The 26,041-nt window shown below is 35.4% G+C and overlaps 1 protein-coding gene across 2 annotated transcripts in view; it reads left to right on the top strand.

The window, feature by feature from the left end:
• The window catches only part of senp7b (SUMO specific peptidase 7b), a 47,671-nt gene extending 21,630 nt beyond the window's left edge, over nt 1-26,041 (top strand). For both annotated transcript variants that reach the window (XM_048167980.1, XM_048167970.1), the window contains exons 9-22: nt 751-891; nt 9,329-9,362; nt 13,090-13,299; nt 15,508-15,740; nt 17,407-17,498; nt 20,579-20,695; nt 20,775-20,894; nt 21,116-21,208; nt 22,986-23,122; nt 23,698-23,738; nt 23,894-23,937; nt 24,138-24,206; nt 24,792-24,942; nt 25,668-26,041. In XM_048167980.1, coding sequence (XP_048023937.1) covers nt 751-891; nt 9,329-9,362; nt 13,090-13,299; nt 15,508-15,740; nt 17,407-17,498; nt 20,579-20,695; nt 20,775-20,894; nt 21,116-21,208; nt 22,986-23,122; nt 23,698-23,738; nt 23,894-23,937; nt 24,138-24,206; nt 24,792-24,942; nt 25,668-25,814 — 1,629 coding nt within the window. In that variant the 3' untranslated portion in view covers nt 25,815-26,041. The remainder of the gene's footprint in view (nt 1-750; nt 892-9,328; nt 9,363-13,089; nt 13,300-15,507; nt 15,741-17,406; nt 17,499-20,578; nt 20,696-20,774; nt 20,895-21,115; nt 21,209-22,985; nt 23,123-23,697; nt 23,739-23,893; nt 23,938-24,137; nt 24,207-24,791; nt 24,943-25,667) is intronic.

The following is a 26,041-nucleotide window of genomic DNA, read 5'->3' as shown; positions in this document are numbered from 1 at the left end:
TAGTGATGTCTTGATGATTTAATGTGTTTAAATAAATCTGTCATAAAAATGATAGCCACTTTGTAAATGATTAAATTTCAACAATGAATTGGAGTGAAAACATAATTTTATAAGAAGTTAATGCAAAAACGGATTTATGTGCAGTTTATTGCATACAATTTGTTATTTGAGTGTTGATTATATCTAAAAATAAACGGCTCTGTTGTTAACCTTTAATATTATAGTAATGTGCAAGTAAGGGCTCCCTATATAGTTTACAACATTAGCAGCGATATTTTTTTTATCCTTAAGAAAATATATAAAAATAGGAAACAGTTATTTTATTTCTAAAAATATTTTACAATATTACTATTTTTACTGTATTTTGCAGCCTTGATGAGTGCAAGAGACTTCTTTTAAAAATCTCTAAATTCTTACCCCAAACTGTTCAACGGTAGTGTATATTGAAGAAAATGTTATACATTAAAGTTATATAATTAAAAATATTAATAAATTATAATTATTTTACTTAACATTTATTTTTAATTGAATGTACATTTTACAAAATTATATGAATTTATATTTTGTTTTTTATTAAATGTTGCTGTTTTAAGTAAGTAGATCTTGAGAGACGTTTTTTTTTTTAAAAACTTGAGCGATATTTCTGGCCAAATGTTTGTCTGTTTTCATGAACAATGTTGTAGCTAACCTGTAAAAAGGTCTTGAGGTTGTTTTTCTTCTCTGATTATTTTCTCTTTCTTCATGCTTCAGTCAGGGAACCAAAATAGCCCAAAGACAAACGGAAGAGGTGAAAGATCAACGACCAAAGTAGAAGTGCCTTCCATCATGGAACTGGACTTCACCAGACTTCATTACGACACAGTTGAGGCAAAGGCTAATGGGACCATTGTGGTGAGAAAGTCTTGTGCTGCTAATATTATTTATAATTGTGTTAAATTAGAAAAGTGGTTCACCAGTGCTCTCAGACCATTTTACATTAGCCAGAAGATCTTAAAGGAATGATCATGGAATGATCTTTTGTTATATAAGAGGTCTTTGTACTAGTAAAACATCCTGCAAGTTTCATAGCATAAAACGTCCTCGTCTTTATAAACAAAGCATTTATTTAATCAAGCTCAAAAAACGGCTTGTTTTGATATTGCGGGATCTGAGACGTCACACATGCAAATACATTTGCATATGCGTGCCTCCAAAGCAAGACATCAACTAATAGTTATACATCATTGCACCATAGACCCCCTCCCCCACACTGAAGTTCAGTCGCTTAATGGCTGTAAGTTGTCTACGCTGGATGTGAGTGTTGCGTCAAAAGCAAATAAACCCCTTATAATCACTGATGTCGTGTACACTGTATACAGTGGCTCTAGGGGAACAGAAGTGTTTAAACGTGTGGACCTTCATAAAACAGGGTGGGCAATTCGTATAATCATATCGAGTATGAAAACTGTGTGCCAAATCATCAGGAAAAATATTTCAAGTTAAAAGTTACAAAACAGTAGAAATAATCTACATGAATTAATGAATTTATATATGGTCAGACACTTGCACATGTCACTATATTAACATTTTACCAAAGTCAAGCTCAAATGGGGTTATGACGTTTTTGACCAGCAAATTTTGAAGAATATCATAGCATAACATCCGCGTCTGAGGCAGAAAGTGTGTTACGTTTTCATCAACTTACAGCAGGTTGTAAAGTTTATTGTAGTTATGCAGTTTTTTTTTTTTTTTTTCTGACATTTGGCCAAAATCTCATGTTATTAAAGATAAAGTGCTACACACAGGCTATTTAAGAGAGTATTGGCTATGGCTCAATGACAAATGCTACACTAAGATGCTCTTCTCCGCTCCTCAAACACATAAAACATTAGTTTTTATACATAGTGTTTCTTGAGTAAAGAAAACACTGTACTTATTCAAACAGACAGTGCTTTATTTTCCCTAATATTGTAAACAAGCAGAGATGTCTCTCCAAACAGCTTGCGGCACTTCATTCACGATAGAGGCATTTGACTGACAGTTTGAAGAGCCAATGGATTTATGAGGTTGAGTCACAAGCTCTTTTTAATACTTTTCATTGGCTAAATACTTGAAGACCCATGTAGAGATGTCAAGGGTGACCAATAGTAACGATTTATGAAAAAATACACAAACGAAATTTGGAGATACAAGGATTCTGAATTAATGTTTAGAATATTTTAAAAAAAATATATACATTTTTGTACTTACCTTTGGATGTCCTTCTGCAAACGATGGGGCTTCTGGTTTAAACATTAGGATGATAATAGTCTCTGTTATTGTGTGTTATGGGAATTGAACAGTTTCATTGCTTGGTTTCTTGCAGCAGTACATATCCAAATATATATCCAAATTAGGCTTTTACAATCCGTTACAATCGTTAAAGCCGCGCACACACTTAACGATTGTAAGGCCGATTATTAGGGATGGGTACCGAAACCCGGTATTATATTGGCCCCGGGGCTAAATTATGAAAGACCAGTGTATCGATAAGCTCTGACGTTAACGGTTCTGCTATCGGTACTGGAGAAATTATGAAGAAAATACACGTTCATTTATTATTGCTATTAGACATTATCTTGCGAATTCTATCTCGCCAGAGTCGCCAGCTGTGTCTGTATGCAGTAATATTAGGACATTTGTGTATGATGCATTTTTGCTTTCGCAATCCAGAAGAGAGATCGCGCTCAGGAGCTACAGCGCGCGCAGCCGCTCACATGAAAGCCCTGTTTAATGGTGACGATAGAGGGAGAACTAAACAACTAAACGTCTGCTTACACTTTAGGCCTGTGATATTATGCTTATTTTATTTTTGATTTCGATTTTGGCTTCCAAGGATCAGAAAGAAGATATCTGAGGTAAAACTATTAAAAACTAGCCGCGTTTCGTCTAGCACACCTTCTATTCACAGCTGTGCGCGTTCATTCCTCCCTAAACCCAAACTTAACGTCAGAATCAGCACAATCGGTGGTTGTTGTAAAATCCAATCTTTACTGTTGCTAAATTGCAGTAAATGTTTGATAATTATTATCAACGTTTTAAAACGTTGAAAGCACCATAATCCGCGCATGAGATGCTGTTCCTCAGGCTGAATTGTGTGCGCGCGCTCCAAAACGGATCGCAAATAGACAAACAAATTACACGTTGGGCTTCAGGTGCACGTCCAAACGATCAAATGCACACACAAATATGTTAAAATAACCGGATTGGAGCGTGTTTAGCTACTTAAACGCAGTTTATATCGTAAGTGTACATGAACAGCTGGGAGAAAATCCGATGTGTGTTAATATCTATTGTCAAGTGACAGCAGTCATCTTCTGATGATTGTGCCATCAGTGTTAATCAAACAAGAAAATGCAAAGAGAAAATCACTCACAGCTCTTCATCTGAATATAGTTAGCTTTAAGAAGCATTAATCTATTAATTTATACTGTGAAAACCATGCAGTGTTATTTTACATTTGGTTACTTTACTTCAATTTCTTTTATAGGCTAGGCCTATACTTACCTGAACACATGAACAAATGAAAGCACTTTTTTTCATTTGTATCTTTGTTTTATTGTATTTGTCAGTTTGTTTTACTTAGTTTCTTTGTTCATGTTCTTACTGTATATTATATAAAACACCAAAAATGCCAGACACCATATAATATAAAGCAAAGTTAATTCAGCTCTTATATATATATTGTTTTTATTTATATATATATATATATATATATATATATATATATATATATATATATATATATATATAATATAAAAACAAAAAGTACCGATAAGAATACCGTTAAAGTACCGGATCGATAAGCAGTATTGGTAAGAGTAGTAATACCGTTAAAACCTTAACGATACCCATCCCTACTGATTATGAATGTAAATTGATACTTATGACTGATCGCGCTCAAACGCGTCCAGTCTGAGCCAGTTGCGTTCAGTCCGGGATTACAGTTGGTGTTCAAATTCCATGTGTGAGTATATAAATCGGCTCCAGTCGAAGGAAACAATCGGTATGTGTGTTCAGTTCAGTCTTAGAATGTTCCAGCTAATCGTTAGGTGTGTCCCTGGCTTAAGTGTGTGCGCGGCATATGCCGCGGCGAGATGAAAACATCTCAAATTTTCATGTGACAAGAACCAACCTATGAGCTTCAGCCTTTCCTTAACAACACCGATAGCTCAGCCGAATAGCTGATCATAGCTGTACAGGGCGGGTTTTTATTTCTCATCCAATAATTTATTTTAATATTTTATTTCTCCATAAATATATATAGTAGTAGAGCGAATGCAAGGACTAGAAACTTCGTTATTGTGGAGAGCGCAGTTCATGGTTCCATAGCAACGACAGACGCCACGGTCACGGGAGCGTAAGCGCTTTGGAAAGAAGGAGAAAGTGGCACGGTCGCTTATGTGACACGATATGTGAATGGTCCCTTAGAACGGCGACTTTTTCTTTGCATGTGGAATATAGTATGAGACAACTAGAGAACAATAATGAAAAATAATAATAATAATAATAATTTAGCGGGCCGGATTATGTTTTATTTTTGAGATCAGTTGTGGGCCGGGTGGAGGGGGAAGGCGGGCCGTTAGTTTGAGACCACTGATTTACACCCTATGATATTATTGCATCCTGTTAATGTACAAAAATACTGTGGTGCAAAAGTATCTGCCGATATAACGTATAGATGGCATCTAATTACTGTTTACTCTTCTTGCAAAGAATTGATACTTTTACATGGTGTAAATAGTGTAAATGGCATTTATGGCTATTTGCACTTAGTGTAAATAGCATCTATTGCTTGTGCAAATAGCCGCTGCCTTATTTTAAAGGTCTTCCAAGATCGCGTCAGGATTATATGTTTGTTCGGAGCATTTTGTTTTGTGAATGAGAGACAGTGTGATGGAGAGCTCTCAAAGAAACTTTTATTAAAAGATGAAGCAGCCAGCTATATTGGATCTGACAGCTGCTGCATCACAAACTGTAAGTAAATTATTTAATTATGCTTTGTCATAAATAACGTATTTATATGGATAATGTTTTCAAAACACTTACTCGCTTGCAATAGTGACTGGCCATTGATAGTGTTTACTATGCAATGACATTAGCCAATCATAACAGTGGTCATTTACTGACAAGCCTTAAAGGAGCCGCACCTTAAAAACTGATCATTTCAGAGGTCCAGAATGAGGATTTAAAATAATAATTATAATATATATAAATTAAAATAAAATAAAATAAAATAAGCAAAAAACGTATTAACATTATAAGTCAACCACAAGGAACATTAAACCCCTTTAGTCTTCCAGATCTCTCCAGATCCCTTTCCAACACATTCTTCCAGCACTTTCGTTCAGCACATTGGCCAATCACGCAGTTCGATTTTTGTTGTTGTTTGTTTAATGAAGGACATCTGTTATTCCAGTATTTTAATTGGCCGTTCCTGCTACAAACCACAAAACAACAGCTAGCCCACATTGGGCTGCAGATGTGATTAAGAGACCAACGAAACGTTCGTTTGCCAGAAAATTCCAACTGTTAAACCCAAAACACTGCAAAGCGGCAGAAACTCGCATTTATTAGAACAACAACAACAACCTAAACTGGCCCTGACAGTGGAGTACAGCACCGCTTATCAATGTTTGTCCTGTAATTCTTCAAAATCACATAACACAGTGTTATTTTCAAGGTGTTTTCTTCTCTCTTTACGAGCCATTAAGGGATAGTTATTGTCTCATGAAGGAGGCCGTTTGTTTAAGATGTGTTTAACGAGTATGGGCTGTTTGTAGCCAGAAGCGACGCGTGTGTAACGTGTGGATGTGCTTAACAGGTCAGTATCTCTGTTCCAAAACATAGTGAGCTGCCACTTTTTACCATGTGAAGCCTGAAAAAAATAATCCAATAATTAAACATTGATCTATTATACCTTTCTATTAAATTCTTGCTTTCTTATATATTACACAACCATTTTTCTATGGTACTGTGTGTGTGTGTGTGTGTGTGTGTGTGTGTGTGTGTGTAATAAATAAATAAATAAATGTATTTATTTATTTATACATAATTTTTGCTGTGAAAGTATTAAATATTTCAATTCAAATTAATCAATGCACAAACAGTAAAAAGTGCCCTACCCACGTGATCTGCAAGCCCGATACTGACAATAAAGTACCCGTCACTCTCACTGTAATTCTTCCTTGCCCTCTTTGCAAAAAAAAAAAAAAAAAAGTGATTTTATAGCTTTGTAAGAGAAGATGCTTTTTTGCTAAACCTGAAGAGTATTAAAAATTAGCATTTAGAAGTTATATTAACTAATAATATAATTTTCTACCATATACAATTGAATGCACCTAGCTAACAACAACTTGCTTTGTTCTGGTTTCACCTCACTCCTCACACTTCACTCAATTAACTGATTTTATAGGTAGGCCTAATTTACTACACATTGTCATTTAAATAACCTGAAAATATTGTGGATTATTAAGGCTAATTTTACTAACCACTCTTGCTAAATGGGGTAAGCACTTATGTTCTCATTTCAGAGTTGTTCGAGTAAATGATTCATTATAGACCGTGTGGACAGATCAGTTGTTGTTGTTATGATTCATTAAAATGAATCTGTTCAAATGAGTCATTAGGTCACGAATTGGACATTTAGTGGACGTTGACGCGTTGCGTGCGAATCGTGTCTGTTATTAGGACATCGCAAAAGATTTGTCAACACAGAAAACACTTCACCACTGGATAGGATTTTCTTTTTGTTTACTGAAAGTGTGGTTTATGTCAGCTGCACGTGCAGGGCGCCTGTCGGAGAAGATGAGGTGACGTTCTTCTGAGCACTATTCACACCCAGCGGTTATTCAGGAAAAACATTCTCCGAATGCACCTCGTGAAACATGGATTCGGTCTTACGAACTTTTAGCATTGTGTCAGTTGATTTAGATTATTATGTGTGAGGTAGAGAGAGTGCAAAGACGGTGCTTACTTTGAAGACAGAGAGAGCTCGCACGCACGAGGGAGGAGCTCTGCTCGTTCTGTCCGTCAGCGCAGCAGTCGTCTCCCTCCTTCATTTTACAGTCGAATGGTGGCTAGAACCATAGACATCAGATGTCTATGGCTAGAACGGCTCCAGGTTCAAAGGTCAATACGGAATGGATTAATCTGCGTTATTTTTTTTTAACGTGTAATTCTCAGATTAATTAATCGAAATTAACGCGTTATTTTGACAGCCCATGGCTATATATATATATTATACACACACATTACCATAAAAAATTCTAGCATTCTAAAAATTCTAAAACAAGATAAATGTTAATAATAAATAAATGTTAATATAAATGTATCATTAATACAATATATATGATGGTAGACAAAGTGTGAAATCTTGTCTATAAGAATGTTTATAATTTACGTTTTATTTCTGATAATATTGATTAAAAATCGTTTTAAAACAATAGTTAAATTGTTTTATTAACCATTTTAAATATATGTGATTATTTTGTCAATTCATTCATGATTCACTGATAATCAATTCACAAGCAATTTTGCTAAATCAAAATGATTCAATTCAATACAAATTCTGTCGTCATTAATTTGTGCATTTAACAATTTATTTTTCATATAAATTATATAATTTAATTTTGTGCACTAACAAATAACAATTTTTATGCATTTTTTTTGCCAGACAGAAACAATTCAAGATTTAAAGCTTATATTTTAATATGATGCATACAAAATGAATACCTTGTTAAACATATATATATATATATATATATATATATATATATATATATATATATATATATATATATATCCTCCTGGGACCCAGGAATAGACTTCTGTCCTCTGTAGTGGACATTATATTTTAGTGGTTTTCTCTGACATCATACATGTCACAGTTTTAAGTCTGGATGTCCTGTAAAGAGCACATTCAGGGCTTTGCAGAGATACCAGATTTTTAGAGGTTTCCCCATTACAACAACAACTTCTTGGTCTTTAAATATGACTAAAAAAATGAAAATTAGCACTCTTATGGAAATATGATAATATTTTGTGATTATTTAAATCGGATTAATTTTCAAATTGTTTATTATAAATCAACATCTCAGGAAAATTTTATGGGGTTTCAAATCAAAATATGACTTTCTGTTATGAAACAGAACATTGATTTCATACATGTCCACTGTAGAGGAAACCGGGACTTAAATCATGTTTATCAGGCGTTTCAGGAGACACAACAAGTGAATAGGGAAAGAAATTATATATCAATATTCCTATTAATTATTAGATATTATTATGAAAATGTTGCCAATTATTGCTCCCATTATTACACTTCTTTTTTCATTGCATGTTGCTCCAAGAACACATTAGCAAATTAGATACATTGTATTGAATGGGAAAACCGATGTATGGCCATTTTACCCTCATACTGCATAAAGTAAAATGGTATATCAATTAATTCCATTATATGTTTCATAACATAGTTGAGAATCATCTTTATACAAAGTTTGTTAAAAACAATCCTGAAGCCTAAAAATTGATTGGTGATTAAAAAAAAAATCCCATTGTTTTTGCCTATACATGTCATGTCATTTCATGTCATTTTATTTTTTAAACAACTTAGTCCTGGTGTCCACTACAGAGGACATATCATAACATATGAATAAAATATAATTTAAAAAAAATGTTATTTTTTCATTTGTTTCTTATTCTCTAAACAATATAATGACGTGAAAAAATACTAAATAAAAAAAAAAAAAAACATTTGGGGGTCTCAGGAGGATATATATATATATATATATATATATATATATATATATATATATATATATATATATATATATATATATATATATATATATATATATAATAAATAAAATACAAATTTTGTGTATTCTGTGGTTCCTGCTGAATATTAAGCATATTCACTGTCTATGTAGACTGTTGTGTATCAGTCACTTATGAGCTTAATTTCAGTTTGGATGCTGCCTTCGAAAAAAACTGCCAATGTAGGCAGCGAAAAAGCTCACTTTTGGAACAGAGAGAAAGTGTCAAGCGTTTGTTGTCTTAATCTGAACTAATCCCAGAAGGAACGTCCTCTGCTCTGGTTTGGGTTTATTGACCATTTTATTTATGTGACTGTGTTCTTTTCTGCTTTTCCATCTGTGGCAGAATAACACCAGATTGACTCTTTTATATCGTCAGTCTGTTAAATGGACAGACTTTGTAGTGTGGTGTTTAAGAGCCTGCCAGCTCTTTGTTATCCCGTCCATGTTTGGCTTTTCTCTTAATGTGATGTTTTCCCTCTCTTTCTTTATAGATCACAGATGAAGGCATATCTGTACCACTGAAAGGTATTTACAAGTAATAATATTTTTTTTGTTTGTTTGTTTTTTGTTTGTTTCAGAAACCAGATTTTAGGGATTGTGAATTGTGAAATTTTAGGGATTGTGAAATGAGGAGAAAGAACAACCTAGAAAGAAGACACCTGACCAATAAAGTAGACATTTAAATAGAGTTGTTCTGTTATCTCAGGGCTCAACAATAAGAATTGCATTTATATGTCTGAAAAATGAATATTTTTGAAAGAATTAAAACATTTAAATGTTAAATAATAATGAATACTAATACTAATACAATTTTAATCTAAATATAAAAGTATTTATTATACTCAATTATTGATTATTGTTATATATTTAATGTATTAGTAATTTAGTTATATATTTACATCAAATTTTATAAAAATAATGAACAAAATGTATAAAATGAATATTAAATAATAAATGTATAAAATCATTAAAATTATAGTTTGAAAATTATAAATGTAAATATAAAAGTATTTAATAATTTATTTGATCATATATTTACATCTAATATAAACATTTTTAAAATAATAATTTTAAAATGAATATTAAAAAATAAATTATAAATGTAAATAAAAAGTGATTTAATAATTATTCTATAATATATTTACAATTTTATAAAACAAAAATCATTTTAAAATTAATATTAAATAATACATGTCAATGATAAAATAATGTTTTCAAATGTAAATTGATTTCATTTATTTATTTAACACTAATTATTTAACACTTAAAATTCAAGTTTATAAAGCCAGAAACATAATTAATGTTAGTATGCATTAATTTAAAAAAGAAATTAGGTCAATTTAGTTTACTTCTGTTTGCGAAGTCCTTCAACAAGTTGCTGGATATTAAGGGCATTAACATACAGGAATTACCTTTAGCGTGTGTGTGTGTGTGTGTGTGTGTGTGTGTGTGTGTGTGTGTGTGTGTGTGAGACCATTAAAGGACTAATTTATTCAGTCTGGTGCTCATGCCGGGAAGAGCTTTGAAAACTAGACTCGTCTAAACAGGCGTTTCGCATTATATTGTATGAAAAATGCACATTAGCAAGGAGAAGAGTGAGTTAATGTAATATTGATTTACAAATTTGGACATCCAGTGAGCATTTCTGATCATTTATATATTGTTTATATGCAAAGACTGCAATGAAAGAGATTTTGTTTCGCTGTTGTGCTGCCCCATGTGGCGAAGAGGTGTAATTACACCCGATTGGCTCATTGGATCAGCGTCCAGCAGACTGCAGAGTTCTTTGACCCTTCACCCTGTTTTGTCCTAGGTGACAGCTCTCCTCAACTGTCTGTGACCCTCTCTCTCCCTCCTCTTGCTTAGTTTCACCGTTAAGACGGCTCAGATTAAGGCTCTATTTCTGTGTGTGAGACAGAGGAAGAGCAGAGAACTTGTTTGCCTGACTTCAGTCATCCCCGTATTACTGAATGTTCAATAGAGCACCTGTCTGTGTATAAGATGCTTATGATGGTTTCAGACAAGTGGCTCTCTATTCTTAGCTTTCTAGGGTCTTTGTACATAAGCTACCCACTAGAGAGACAATACAACAAATCGTTTAAACAAGGCCATCCTGCTTCAAGTGAGAAATATAGCATTTTATCAAGCCTTCATGATGGGTTTGTGGCTTTTAGCTGTTAGCATTGACATGCATGTCATTGACTTGAATAATATGATGTATTTCTGAGAGGATATTTGACAAGAAAAAGTATGTGGTGAGACTTTATATTGAAACAAATGGGCGTTACATACCAGAATCTTACATTTCTATTTTGTTAAATCATTGGCTATGTTAACAATTGGCATGCGCAGTCAGAAAATGCCTTCTATATAGTAGGCAAAAAACAGAGCAAACAAAGAGTAGCATGTCCGACTTCGTAGTATTTATAAAATAGTATAGACCTACTATTTCTACCGAAATTCCAAAGTTTGGGAGAGGAGTTGTGAATGTGTAGGTCACATGACAATGACAACATGATGAATGCAATATGTCCAGATTTCATTCATACTACACACATTCATACTATATAAAACATACTTTTTTAACAGTGAAAAGTTCGTTCGTCAGTGTCATTAAATGTAGTAGCTACTTAGTGTGTGATTTTTGGACACCACTTGAGTGACGTCCATGGAATAGGAAAGTCGTTTTCGAGGATGAACTATCTACTACGTTTTGATAAAATATAAAAAAATATTTTTTTGTAAATAGGCCAATTTTGAATTTATGTTGACTTTAACAAAATAAACCAGAAATCAACAGGAAAATAGACCACTGAAGTTGATGAGTTGACAATTTTGTCCAATACATTTTTGTCCTTCCCGCTAATACTATCTGACACTGACTAGTAATGGTGGTGATCACTGATTCATCTCAGTGATTTGAATCTTTTTTGAGTCCGTTCACCAAAAAGATTTGTTTAGTGACTTTCTGGAGGTTACATCGCAGTTGATTCGGTTATAACAAGTGTCTTTTTGCATGTTTTAAGCGAATCATTCAATCATTTACTCAAAAGTTTTGTTTTTACTTTTTAGGGATGTCTGTTTTGTTTGCTTGTGTGAATGACCCTTTGAAAAGAATCACAATCAAATTTCCTCATAATTTACTCACTCCCACGTCATCCAAGATGTTTATGTCTTTGTTTCTTCAGTCGAAAAAAAATTAAGGTTTTTGAGAAAACATTCCAGGATTTTTCTCCATATAGTGGATTTCAACGGTTACCAACGGGTTGAAGGTCACGCTTGACAGAGGCTTAAAGGTGCTAAAGAGGATCTTTTCGTCGACTGAGAAACCAAAGACTGTTACTGAGTTTTTGAAATGAGCGCAGGTAACTCATAATCTGCAGTTGTTACTCCTGTCTCCTGACAAAAACATTGCATGCGGCGCCTGTGGAGTGTGGAAAATTACTGGAGCTCGCAGCCGCACTCGTCTCACACAAGGAACGTCATGGCAGTGATTGACAAGCCGGAAGGCCAATCGCGTAAACGATTGGCTGATGTTTTTAAGGCCCTACCTCGTGCACAGATGATGTATATTAATATTATTCCTTTCAGTGCACCTAATAAATAGTCTTTTATCAGTTAGTAGAGACAGTTTCAAGTAATATTGCAAAAATGTATAAAACAAAACATCCTCTTTAGCACCTTTAAGTACCGAGTGTTTACAAAGCGAATGTGTAAAGATTGTCAAACGGCCTTTACAAAAAAGGTAAAACAACGATGTCTGACAATTTTGAAGTTGGAGGAGGAAATGAGATGGAGTTTTTCGCTCTACCACGGAACTTTCACCTACGTCACGCATGACCTTTAAAGTAATGTGTGGCACATCACAGAGCAGTGCAAGATATGCATTTGTTCTTAAAAAGTATATAAATTTTTATTTTATTTTTAGAAAGTGACCAAATTTTTCACTAGAGAAGTCCCTTATTCCTCACCTGGTATCGTTTAAAGCCCTTTGAAGCTGCACTGAAACTGTAATTTGGACCTTCAACTCCAGTCCACTATAAGGAGAAAAATCCTGAAATGTTTTCCTCAAAAATCACAATTTCTTTTCGCCTGAAGAAAAAAATCACAAACATCTTGGATGACATGGGGGTGAGTAAATTATCAGGAAATTTATTCTGAAGTAAACTAGTCCTTTAAGATGATACATCGCCAAAGCTTTATTTATCTGTAACCAAAGTCAAATAATCTTGCTTGTTTCTTGTATTTGTAGGTGCGGATGGGGAGGGTGAGGTAGCCGTTAGCGTGTCATGCTCTCAGCTATGCTTGTACGGCATGTGGGATGGCGGACTGGCCCGTGACGGCAGTTTGTTATCAAGCACGGAAGAGCCCGCCCCTTCTCTCCTATTCCTCGTGGTGTCGAATGCTCAAGCCAGGCTTCTTCAGAAAGAGCTGTCTGTGCTGCACACAGTACACACTTCAGGTGAGGCCAGTACTGGAGGTTTCTCAGTAGGGATCCACATGAGCTGTATGTTATCTCCAAAGTATACTTCAGTCGTTGGCTGAATATCCAAACACTGTCCATACACACTGTGATATCATTTTCATCATCAGGAGGGTGCAGCCCAATTTTTCTGTCCGCATGGACTGTGCGTATACAACAGTGCATGCACATGGTGAATGTTGAAATAGAAGACTCCATTAGGTGGCAATTCGCAATAGTCATATTGTATAGTTTTGTGCAGTAGTCGCAGAAGAGTGCAGATTTTTGTTTTGGTTCTTGTTTTAAGCTTTGCATACAATGGCGGATCCATTACTTTTCTTCTTCTATCCTTCCGAGCAAATGTCCTGTAAATTACATAACTCAGTGCTGCCCTTTGACGTCTTGTAGAGAATAGAAAAGCAATTGTACTGTGCATGTGTCGAACTTTAGGTTTGTCTGCGTTTAGGCTTGTCTAGATGAATATCAAAGTAATATATCTTGTGTAATCAAGAAACAAAATAAAGTGAACATGTTTCATAAATGACAATAAATAAAGACCATAAATATGGTACATAAAAATATTTATATAATAGATATCAAAAATGTAATTGTAGCTATTGCACTGTTGTAGTAACATTTTAAAGCAGAACTAGATCTGAAATCCATAATTTTTTTTAAATATTTTAAAATAATTTCTTATAAACACTCACACCTACAGTATGACAACAAATCAATATATTTTAGTATATTATTAATATATTTTTATATTAATACGCCAAGTTGCAATGTTACTTTGAAGCTTTAAACTAGGGTTACATGATTAATTGAAATATAAAAGGAATTGCTATATGGCTTAGTGCAATTATCAAATAATAAAGGCTGTAATTTAATTAAATATATGCACTGCGTGTTTCTGAGTGAAGCGTGGCACTGTAAACAGCTCATGATTCTGTGTTTTCAGCATCTCTAAACAGCTTGGTTCACAGTAAATGTAAAAGGTCACATATAATGTGCATTTGGGAATGCAACGTGCCAAACATTCTCCCAAACTTGTAATGAGAAGCACTTATAAACTGGCTTTTGTCAACAAAATAGAAACTTTAAGAGCTCCCTGCGGTTTTCTGCCAAAATAAAAGCTTGAACTTTTCAAAATGAAGAAATGAAGAAACCCAGAAATATTAGTATTGTAATCTCATTTTAATTATTTTTTTTTTTTTTCCTGTGGAATATTACAAAAATATTCTTGCTTTGTCAAATACTTTTATCTACTACTACTAATATTTATTATTATTATTAAAAAATGCATTTTAAATTATGATTTTTATCAGAGATAGTATAAGCCCTACTGTAAACAGCTTGACTAATGAGATGTTATACTCTTTATTGTGATTTATCATCAATAACATGTCCAATAAATAACATTTATACAATAAGTGGCATAACAATATAACAATATTTAACAATATTTTCCTAGGGTTAGTCCCGTTCATTTGCTGTGTCCACTTTCATCTGGATTATGAAACACACATTGGATTTGGCACAGGTTTTATGCCAGATGCCCTTCCAAATAGCATAACAATACATTTATTAATGATAATAATAACATTAATCAGTGGTCCAAAATGCTGCTCCTCGTAACTGTATATTAAACATGTAACCTTATTTTCTAATTGGCTGTGATTATCGCCTGGTGTTTTGTTAGCACAGACAAATGTATCAAGCCCTACTTAGTATACACATTATAAACACACCTTTGATCTCTGTAATGAGAGCGCAGTCAGTTTTAATGGCACCATGGGGTTATTGAAGCAGTCGAAGCTTGTGTGACGACCCGTCAACCAGTATTAAAGCATTAACATACAGGCATTACCTGCAGCGTGTGTGTGTGTGTGTGTGTGTGTGTGTGTGTGTGTGTGTGTGTGTGTGTGATCGGCGGCCATTAAAAGATTAATTCATTCAGTCTGGTGCTCATGTGTCTGGCATTCTATTATGTGGCGTGTCTGTGTGTTAGCATGGAGGAAAACTAATTTTATTTATTTATTTTTTATTGAATGTTGGCCACCCATTGAGCATTTCTGGGTGGATCACCTACCATCTGATCTGAGTTAAATGCAGACAAACAAAATAACAAATGAAATGAAACACACTTAATTAATAAAAAGAAATGAAGAATGTGGTTTATATATATTTTTCTATTCTTTTTTCCAGGACAAGCCTGTCCTTTTGTCCTGCTGGTGTTGACTGGTCAGTTGGAGGATCTTGAGGCTGCCCTGTTGGCGTCTCTCATGGATGTGATTGGCCTGAGACACAATCAGAGCACTTTGTGTAATGCCCTGTCCTGGGCAGATGGGCTGAATCAACTTCATCATCACCCACGGGGCAAACACCTCCTCTCACTGCTGGGACAAAATGTGAAGGATGCTGGACAGGACACCGCAAAGGTTAGTTCAAATCTGTCTGGCCATCTATCCATCCATTCATTCCTTTGTTGGTTCATCCAGTTAATCTATTCCATCCAGCCATTCTTTTATCAATCCATCAATCCATCCATCCATCCAAACATCGATTACATTGTCCGTCTATCTATCTATTCCTTTGTCCATGCATACATCCATAATTTAGTCTGCCCATCGATTCTTTTGTCCATCTGTCTATCCTTCCCTTCCTTTGTCTTTCCATTAGGGCTGCACGATTAATTGCACGAGATTGTCATGCGTGTCTCATCAGTAAAGCCGGTTCTGTGATTAGCGGTAAATGTCCATCACCTGTTTTCAAATGGAGCGGCACTTAATATACAGAGCCGTAGTTCGCGGACAAGCTACGCAATATCGTGTTCATAATCGCAGATGAATCGCTTTCGATTACGAACGCGATATTGCGTAGCTTGTCCGCGAACTACGGCTCTGTATATTAAGTGCCGCTCCATTTGAAAGCAGGTGATGGACATTTACCGCTAATCACAGAACCGGCTTTACTGACGAGACACGCATGACAAAAGCATGCGATTAATCGTGCAGCCCTACTTTCCATCCATTTATTCTTTTTTCTGTCCATCCATCCGTCCGTCCATCCATCCGTCCATCCATCCATCCATCCATCCATCCATCCATCCATTATCTATTATTTTTTTCTATCCATCCACTCTTCAGGTTCTTTCATCGTTCTTCAGTTTATTTGTGCATCCATTCATCTTTTCATTTATCCATCCATCCTTCAGTTTCTTTGTCCAATCATCCATTCATTCCTTCATGCATTAATCCATTATTCCCCCATTCCTTTGTCCATCTATCCATTCCTTTACCCCTGTCCATTGCTTCCTCTTACAGTGTTCAATGGGTTGGCCAGATATTGGCGGGAACTTGAGTGCAGGCATGATAGAGGCACCAGAGGATTTATACAGCCCAATATAAGAGCAGGAGTGAGGTTAGCCATGGTCCATGGAGGCTGTGTTGGTGTGTATATATGAGATGGAGAAGGAAAGTTGGCTGCTTTTACAGATAGTAGCTGAGCAGTTCCCTTTCCCTGGGGTTTTGTGGAAGTGTCTGTTGTGTCACTCTCTCCAGAGTCTTTATGATGTGGGCGGGGGCTCATGGCTGCTGCATTTTGGGGATACTACAACTTTAATATGTATGTGGGTCTTTTTTGGGGCAACATCTGCGTGTGGGCGTCAGGACTCTTGGGGCATGACACGTTTCTTTCTTTTTCGGTTTCGATGGTGCCAGCTGGCAGTGATGGAAGTAGGCCACCTCAGACGCGTTCTCCTTTCTTTCTTTTCTTGTGTTTTATGATCTGGCTCAGCGCTCAACAGAAATGGAGCCCTAAACAGGCAGCACATAGCGTCGCTCTTCTCACTTTTCATTTTCCTTTTTCTGAACCCATATTGCCCTCAAGTCCACTGACACTTTGAGTACATCATGTTTGCTCTCTTTACATTTTCCATCCCATTTTTACAATCCTCTTTTCAACAAAATCCAATGTAATTTGCATGCTTGAGTGGAAACCAAAGCCAATGAGAAGGTCGGTAGGTTTGGGCACTCCAAACAAAGCATTTGGAGTATCAACAACTGTTTAGATTCTGATCTGACCTGGTTCACTTTACCCCAACAGGAGAACGCAAGTGGGACCAGCAGCTGGCTCAGAGAGCCGACAGTCAGGAGACCCCTGCGGAGCCACAGCCGGCAACAGAGCTTACCCCGCAGGTACTGCTGATGTTTAATGCCAAATATGATGATACTGTACCACTTTCCTAAAATATAAAGGCAGCTATATACAACCCCAAATCAGAAAAAGTTGGGACAGTATGGAAAACACAAATAAAAAAAGAAAGTAGTGATTTCTAAATTTACTTTGACTTGTATTTCATTGCAGACAAAACAACAGCACATTATTTAATGTGTTCCTCATGATTTTTATTGTTTTTTTTTTTGTTTTGTTTAAAAAAAAAAAAAAAAAAAAATATCCTATTTTGGTTCTTGCAATACATTTCAAAAAAAGTTGGAACAGTAAAGCATTTACCACTTTGTAATGTTGCCATTCCTTTTCACAACACTTAAAAGACGTTTAGGGACTGAAGACACCAAGTGATGAAGTGTTTCAGGTGTAATTTTGTCCCATTCTTGCTGCAAACAAGTCTTAAGGTGGGCAACAGTACGGGGTCTTCGTTGTCGCATTTTGCGCTTCAAAATGCGCCACACGTTCTCTATTGGAGACGGGTCGGGACTGCAGGCAGGCCAGTCAAGTACCTGTATCCTCTTTCTCTGCAGCCAGGACTTTGTAATGTGTGCAGAATGTGGTTTTGCATTATCTTGTTGAACTATGCATGGACGTCCCTGGAAAAGATGTCTTCTTGAAGGCAGCATATTGTGCTCCAAAATCTCTATGTACTTTTCAGCATTAATGGTGCCATCACAGAAGTGCATGTTACCTTTGCCAAGGGCACTGACACAACCCCATACCATGACAGACCCTGGCTTTTGGACTTGTTGCTGGTAACAGTCAGGATGATCCTTTTCTTCTTTGGTCCGGAGCACACGGCGTCCATTTCTCCCCAAAAATACCTGAAATACTGATGGTTGATCATGGTTGTTCAGCTTAGGCTTGCGCCCTCGTCCTTTACGCACTGAAATTCCTCCACATTCCTTGAATCTTTTAATTATGTTATGCACTGTTGAAGGTGAAATAAGCAAATGTCTTCCTATCTTTCTTTGAACATTGTTCCAATTGAACATTGGAACATTGTTTTTAAACATTTCAATAATTTTCTCACGTATTTGTTGGCAAACTGGCGATCCTTGGCCCATCTTTGCTCCTAAAGGACTAGACCTTTCTTAGATGCTGCTTTTGTACCAAATCATAATTACAATCACCTGTTGACATCACCTGTTTCAAATCATTTTTATTTAATTTGATTTTTCAAATCAAATTATTTAACCAATTTACCTGATTACTAGCCCTAAATTGCTCCTGTCCCAACCTTTTTTGGAATGTGTTGCAGGTCTGAATGACAGGAAAGGATGTATATTTACAAATGAAATTAAAGCCGAGTTCAGACTGCACGATTTTAGCCCCGATTTTGGCTCGCCGACAAGTTTTGAGAAATCACCGACAAATGCCCGAAATCACAGGCAAATCGGTGCTCGTTCACGCGAGTGACAATCACGCAGTGTGAATGAGCAAAGACGTGATCTGAGAGAATCGCCGACGAGTCGCCGACACCCGTGAGATATTTGGCATGCTAAATATCTGGACCTGTCGGCGATTCAAAATCCTGCAGTGTGAAAAGTGTTCTGACTGAAAACTACATCGGCGATGACCGACAGCCAATGAGAGAGCAAGATACAGAGCAGCGGGGAGTTCGGGAAGGAGTTATAGACCACAATATCAGCAAGCATGGCTTCGTTTCAGATAAACATTACAATTTTATCATACAGAAGCAAAGCACAAACATTTGCTTGACCATCAACAGCAGCACATTGAAAAGTTATGTATTTTGCTCCAACTGTTGTTGCAGAACACACAATCCTTGTTCTCCGCGTCGCCCCAAACATTTCCTTCTCCATATTTTACTTTTTCTTTATGTTGTTTTCGCTGCAAATCAGCGCACAGGCAATTCGTATTTCAAGCTTCTTGCGGGCTACTATTTTTAATAATAAACCCACCGTGTGTCTCAATCAGCTTCCTAGTTCAGTTTGGTTGTGAAACGTAGTTTGCGTGCCAGACAGAGCTGTCGGCGATTCTTCCTATTGTAAAGTCATGCAGTTTGAAACCTTCTGTCGCCGATCCATCGTGCAGTTTGAACACTGCAGCGACTGAATGCTGGCCAAGATAGTCATGCAGTGTGAAAAGAACAGTGACCCGACTACTTTGAAAATCGTGCAGTCTGAACTCGGCTTAAGTTGACCAGACAAAACATGAAATATTTTGTGTTCACATTGTCTGCAATGAAATACAAGTCAAAGCAAATTTAGAAAGCACTACTTTCTTTTTTTTAATTTGTGTTTTCCATACTTTTTCTGATTTGGGGTTGTATTTTCATGTATACAGACTCATTTAAAAATGATACAATTCCACAAATGTGATATAGAGTGCTGCAGTGATGTATTTTTGTAGGTCAGCCTGGAAGTTCACATCACCCTGAAGTTTCGCAAAACTCATATTTATGTAAAAATCTGTAAATGTTACCCCCCTTTTTTTTTTTTTTTTTTTTTTGTGGACTCTCTAGCACCCCCTTATATGATAAACACAAGGATTTTAATCCGTATAGTAATATACTGAATAATAGATACAAAAAGTTAAATAACGTATTTGTGTTTCAAAGAAAATCTTTGATAGAAAACATACATATTCATACATATTGATCGACTTAACCACTTGCATTTGTTTGGGGTTTATCCGTACAGTGGAAGACGAGGAAGTGTTTAAAACTTGCTTGAACTTGCCATTATTTTTTCAGTTCTGTTTGGTGCCACTAGAGCACCAAACAAAAATGACTTAATGCATAATTAGTGCAGAAATGACACATTTCACCTCTTTTCTGAAAGCAATGATTAAGACATAAGCTCAGTAGCTGGAACCCAAACATTGACATTCCCTGGCCCTTTAGAGAGGTTTCCATACCACTAACTTTCCATCAAGTTGTTGAAGTTTCCATAAAGGCAGTGAAATTAAGATTTAATTTGTAAGTCAATATTGATACGTCATGATTAGCAAAGAGGATTGTATTTTTGGAAGCTGAAGTTACATTTTCTATGAGTAGCTTGTTTGAAAAATTTTCCACCAGGCTGATCCAGTACCCACCTCCCCCCTCCAAGGGCGGCATTACTGTGACAACCGAGGACCTGGAGTGCCTCAAGGATGGTGAGTTTCTCAACGACGTCATCATCGACTTCTACCTCAAGTGAGTCCAGTGGTACTTCTGAGCTTGTGAAATGTTATGTAACATTTTCCCTTACCCTAATATTCAATACTCCCTTCAGGTACCTTCTGTTGGAAAGAGCTGACAAAGATGTGGCTGAAAGATCTCACATATTCAGTAGCTTCTTCTACAAACAACTTACTCGAAAAGATACTAGCTGCCCGGAGGAGACTGGCAGCACGTAAGAAATCACTCAAAGACCTTTTACAGTCTTTGATTTCCAGCAAGATTCACTAAAGGAACTTAAATTTTTGGATGTACTATCTCTTTAAATGCTTATACTGGATTTAAAGAGACAGTACACCCAAAAATTAAAGTTCCTTTAGTGAATTTCATTGGAAATTTCTTGCTAAATTGTGCTTTTCATGCTGATGTGAATGTCTACGGGGTGTTTTCCCACAGAGCCCCACACAGACGACATCATAGAGTGAGAACATGGACACGTCATGTGGACATCTTTAGCAAGGACTACCTTTTTATACCAGTTAATCAAGAGTAAGTGGAGAATTTAAGTTTACAACACACACATGCTTGATTTTGATTAGCACCAAACTTGAACTAACAGATGTGTTTTGTAACTAACTTTAACAATGAATAATAACATCTGTAACATATCTAGCTATTGCTCATTGTTAATGCATTAACTAATGATACATTAATATAATGTGTTACCTGTTGTTCTTTATAATTCTTTTAATCGGTTTGAAACATTTGTTTACTTTATACATTTTTGTGTATTGCTTTATTGTATTTAAATGTTCAGTATTTTAATGAGAAAAAGTTAAAGCTGTTATAGTATGACAGCACTTTTTTTGCAACTTATTTAAAAATCGTGATATTCCCGTTTACTGTGTTTATAAGCTTCAACAATTATCGCAACATGAAAATTTGATACCGTCGCATGCCTAATTGATATTGGTGGCTTGTACCTGTTAATAGTCATATTCAATGTAAGGTATCTGTACTTTTACTCAAGTAAGGTTTCCAGTTACTCACAGGAGTACAAATTCTCAACAAGTACAATGAGCCAAAATGAACTGAAACCATGGTGTGCTTTCAACGTCAGAGCATTACGCAAATCCTCAGAAATAGTTACAACATTACACTTTACAGACTGTTCTTTTGTTTTTATGACCAAGCTGAACAAGGAAGCTCCGTGTAAATGTTCAGCATTTTTTTGCTATCTGAGGACAGCTGAGGATGTTGGATTGTGCTTTATGGATGAGAGGATAAATCACTGAAACAAGGTCAAACAAGTCTGTAATGTCAACTGAGAGGGGGAACAGGGAATTCTGATGTAGTACTCCATGTTCTCATAAAAGCAAATTGCCACAAGAGGACATTCACTGAAACATGGACATGCACTCACTCGCAGAGTATAACATGGCACAGATGATTCACATACTTGGGAATGTCCATTCTCCCAGTTCTGGGATTAGCAGATCTTGTACAAAGACTGATATAGCAAATATGCACAGTATTTACACAATAATTTGCTGGCGAATTGTATTTAAGCAACATTGTGAGTATTCATATTTTAATGCAGTTTTATGTGGCAAATAAGAGCATTGCATTAGATTAGTTTTGCAATCCTTCTATAAGATGGCATGTTTCTATGAGTCTGTTAAAATTATCAATTTCGATGAAACTATTCTTGATTCTTTCACATCACTACTCTCTACTTCTCTCTCCTAATAATATATATATATATATATATATATATATATATATATATATATATATATATATATATATAATATTAGGTGAACTTAGAATGTTTCCTAAATATCTGCAAACATATTGGGGTGTTTTTATGCTTTATTAAAGTAAAATCTTACATATAGCCCCTTTAAAGTGACAGCAGCATGGCTGGTGAGCAAAAAAGCCCAGTCAATATATATAATATTAATATTTTTAAAATTTATTTTAGCAGATTAAAATGAATGAGTATATAATTTTATAGTATAGTAGTTTTAGAGAAAATATATGTTGGTAAATACATATATGAGGAACAGTTTAAAACTTAAAAAAAAAAATTAGATAGATTAAAAATCATGTTAAAAAATAATGCTTTTTTGCCATTTCAGAGCAGATACATGAATATTATGTTTATACTGAATAACATCAAAAGGTTGTTTTTTTGCAGTATCAGTAACCAGTCCTACTGCTACAGGATGATTTGGCAATAGAAACAAGGCTTTATCACAGATCACTGACTTCCACTTCCTCTGCTGTATTCTCCGTTTTCCTGTTCTGTTTACTGTCTGTCCAGGGCTCACTGGTACCTCGTGGTGATCTGTTTTCCCGGTCTGGAACAGACACAGTACATGCAGTGGAGAGACAAAGGCCCTCTGTCCCGGGATGCGAGCCAGACAGCCCAAGCAAACTCAGCAGGGGAATGTCAAAGAGGTATTGCTTACACCTTGAAATAAAATATAAATATATGTATGTATTTTATGTATTTATTATTTATTTATTTATTATTTTAATAATTTATTTTATTTTTATTATTGTATTTTATTGTTATTGTAACAATGTTGATGTTGAATTAATTATTAAATTGATTGTTGATTATTATATTTTTTATAACAATAACATTGTTAACAGAGTTCAAAGGCTGAGGTTGATGAATGAAATTAACTAAACTGTGAAAGAAAATATTATTTAAAAATATTTTTTATTTAAAAATAAATTTTTTGTCCTTTTTAAATAATTATTTACTAATTATAACATGATTACAAAATAATTATTAAATATTAAATTAAAAGTAAATAAATGAAGTTATTTATTTCATATTTCACTTAGTAGGTCACAAATTTGGGGAAAATTGAACAATAACATGGTTGCCTGTAAAATATGGAACACAGATATTATAAAGGGAAACCAATTTGTAGAAAGTACACAAGAAAAGGACAAATAACAATAAATATTAATAACAAAAAATGTATATATTTTTGAGAATTGTTTGTTTACTGTAATTCCAGACAGTTCACGTCAAACAAAAGGAAAAGGAGTGAAACTACCGGTAATCTCACTACACACACATTTTAAATATATTCGAATATCGTCAGATAACCTTTGGATAGACAGTTAACAGTTTGTATTCATTTTGAACTTCAGTTTGTTAACTGATTTTTATGTACAGTATAATAGCAAGGATGAGTCTTTGTGTGTTTTTAGGATTGCACCGCACACAGCTGCACAAGAGAGACCGTCTGCAGGAGGTAAAAATCAGTCTTCAATATTCAGTCTCTTGATCTTCATCTGATACACCACAACATCAGAAGGCAAATATCATGGGGCCGAATACTTCTTTACGGCATTGTATTAGCCTGCCGTGATAAAAGAGGGCTCCTCAGGTGAGATGGTTTCCTGATCCCGTTATCTCATCCATTGTTTGTCTGTTTCCTTGGTTGAACCACAGGCCCTGTATTCTGGTCATGGACTCTCTAAAGCTGTCTTACCACCAGCGGATCTACACGTTGTTACGCGAGTGAGTCATTCAACCCTCTATAGTTTTCATGTCACATTTCCATTGTTTTTGACCAATTCAGTATGATTATAAAATAATAAAAAATATTTTATTGAGATTATTATTGCAAATAAAAACAAATTTAAAAAAGAAATATAGTATATTAACACTATTGTCCTGTAATAAAATGTATTTATTTTAGCTGAAATTTTAAAAATTTCAATTCTAACATTTACGTCTTAATTTCTTTATTCTCAAACAGTAACCCATCAAGCTTTTATTTTGATAAGTTCCCAGCAAATAAAAATATGCACTGCTGGTTTTAGAGTGAAGCTTGTATTCACGCATGCAGCTCATGATATCAAGTGGGTAAATGCCGCGGTTCTCTCTGAAAACAGTAGTGCATACATTTATTAAATTAAATCGCAATCTGCTCAATTTGACAAGCACACTAAGCCATATCATCATATTGATTTTATTTCGATATGTCGTGTAGCCTTAGTTTGGACAGGTTTCATTCTGTTCAGTCATGTCAGAGAACTAAATGTGCCTTCATACTACATCCCTGTGATTTACCTGTAAATGTGACCTGGACTCATCCCTCAGGTACCTGCAGGTGGAATGGGAGGTTCGGAAAGGAATCGCTCGAACTTTTACCAGTGAAAGCATTAGTGGGAGTCTCTGTAGAGTCCCGCTGCAGGACAACAGCAGCGACTGTGGCCTGTACCTGCTGCAATACGTGGAGAGCTTCCTGCAGGTACCTACAATACTGGGTTAATACCAAAATGTTCTCATCTACCTTGGTGCTTTTTGTAGCGGGTCAGTGCTTTTTAGTTCCCTTAGTGCTCAATGTCAGAGTACAGTCTAAATTTACAGCACTAGAGAAACATCGGTCATCCAAGTTGTCTGACATTTTGCAGTCAGCCGTTCAGTGGGCTTCTCGGTAACATAAGTAAGAGATTGGGATCTCAGGAACTCATGTTACACCTGTTTGCAGCCTTGAACTGAGTACCAGTTAACTATATACTTTTAAGTATGAAGTTAGTTGAGGCAGCGGTATTAGTAACAGTAACAGTAACAGTAGCAGCTGTAACAGTTTTAGAAAGATTAAAAGAATAAAGAATAAACAATAAATTCTAAATTCTAATCTATTCTAAAAGAATAGATTTATTTTCACAGCCACCTTTGCTCATATTTACCAAGGGTGCCAATATTAGTGGGGGGCACTATATAATAACTATAAAGTATGCATAATTACATGCAACCAAACCTAACCCTATTCCTAACCTAACCCTGACCCATGTAGTTAATTAGTATTACTCTGTACTTAAATGTATAATTACACTGTAACACAGACACCTTAACATGAAGTGTAACTGAGATACTTTGAAATCCACGGAAATAGTGTGCTTACATAGTTGTGAATCGGTCCTTGATTTGTTAAACTTCCACTTAGTGCCTCTTTGTGGTTTTTCTGCCCAGAATCCAGTGGTGCACTTTGATCTCCCGCTGCGATTGGAGCATTGGTTTCCACTGAATCAGGTGCGCAGGAAGAGGGAGGAGCTACGGGAGCTGGTGCTGCAGCTGTACCGGAGACAAGGGGGCGGAGCTGAGCAGAGCCTCAAATAAAAACAGCGGGAAAATGTCCTGTCAGTAAACGAACAACAATTAGGGCATTTTGTTTTTTTGTTTTTCGTTTGTTTTTTTACTGATTATAAGATAAAGGATATATTTATAATTTAACTTTGTATTTATTTGTATTAAAATGGCTTTTAAATGTGACTTCAATTTCATCTGTTTTATTGATTTCTGCACAAAAATGTAGTTTACCTGAATAAAAAAAGTTGAATATTTTA

This window comes from Megalobrama amblycephala, linkage group LG2 (assembly GCF_018812025.1).
Source record: "Megalobrama amblycephala isolate DHTTF-2021 linkage group LG2, ASM1881202v1, whole genome shotgun sequence".
Lineage (NCBI taxonomy): Eukaryota > Metazoa > Chordata > Actinopteri > Cypriniformes > Xenocyprididae > Megalobrama > Megalobrama amblycephala.
Note: the sequence above shows the minus strand (reverse complement) of the source record. Positions and strands in the feature narration are given on the sequence as shown.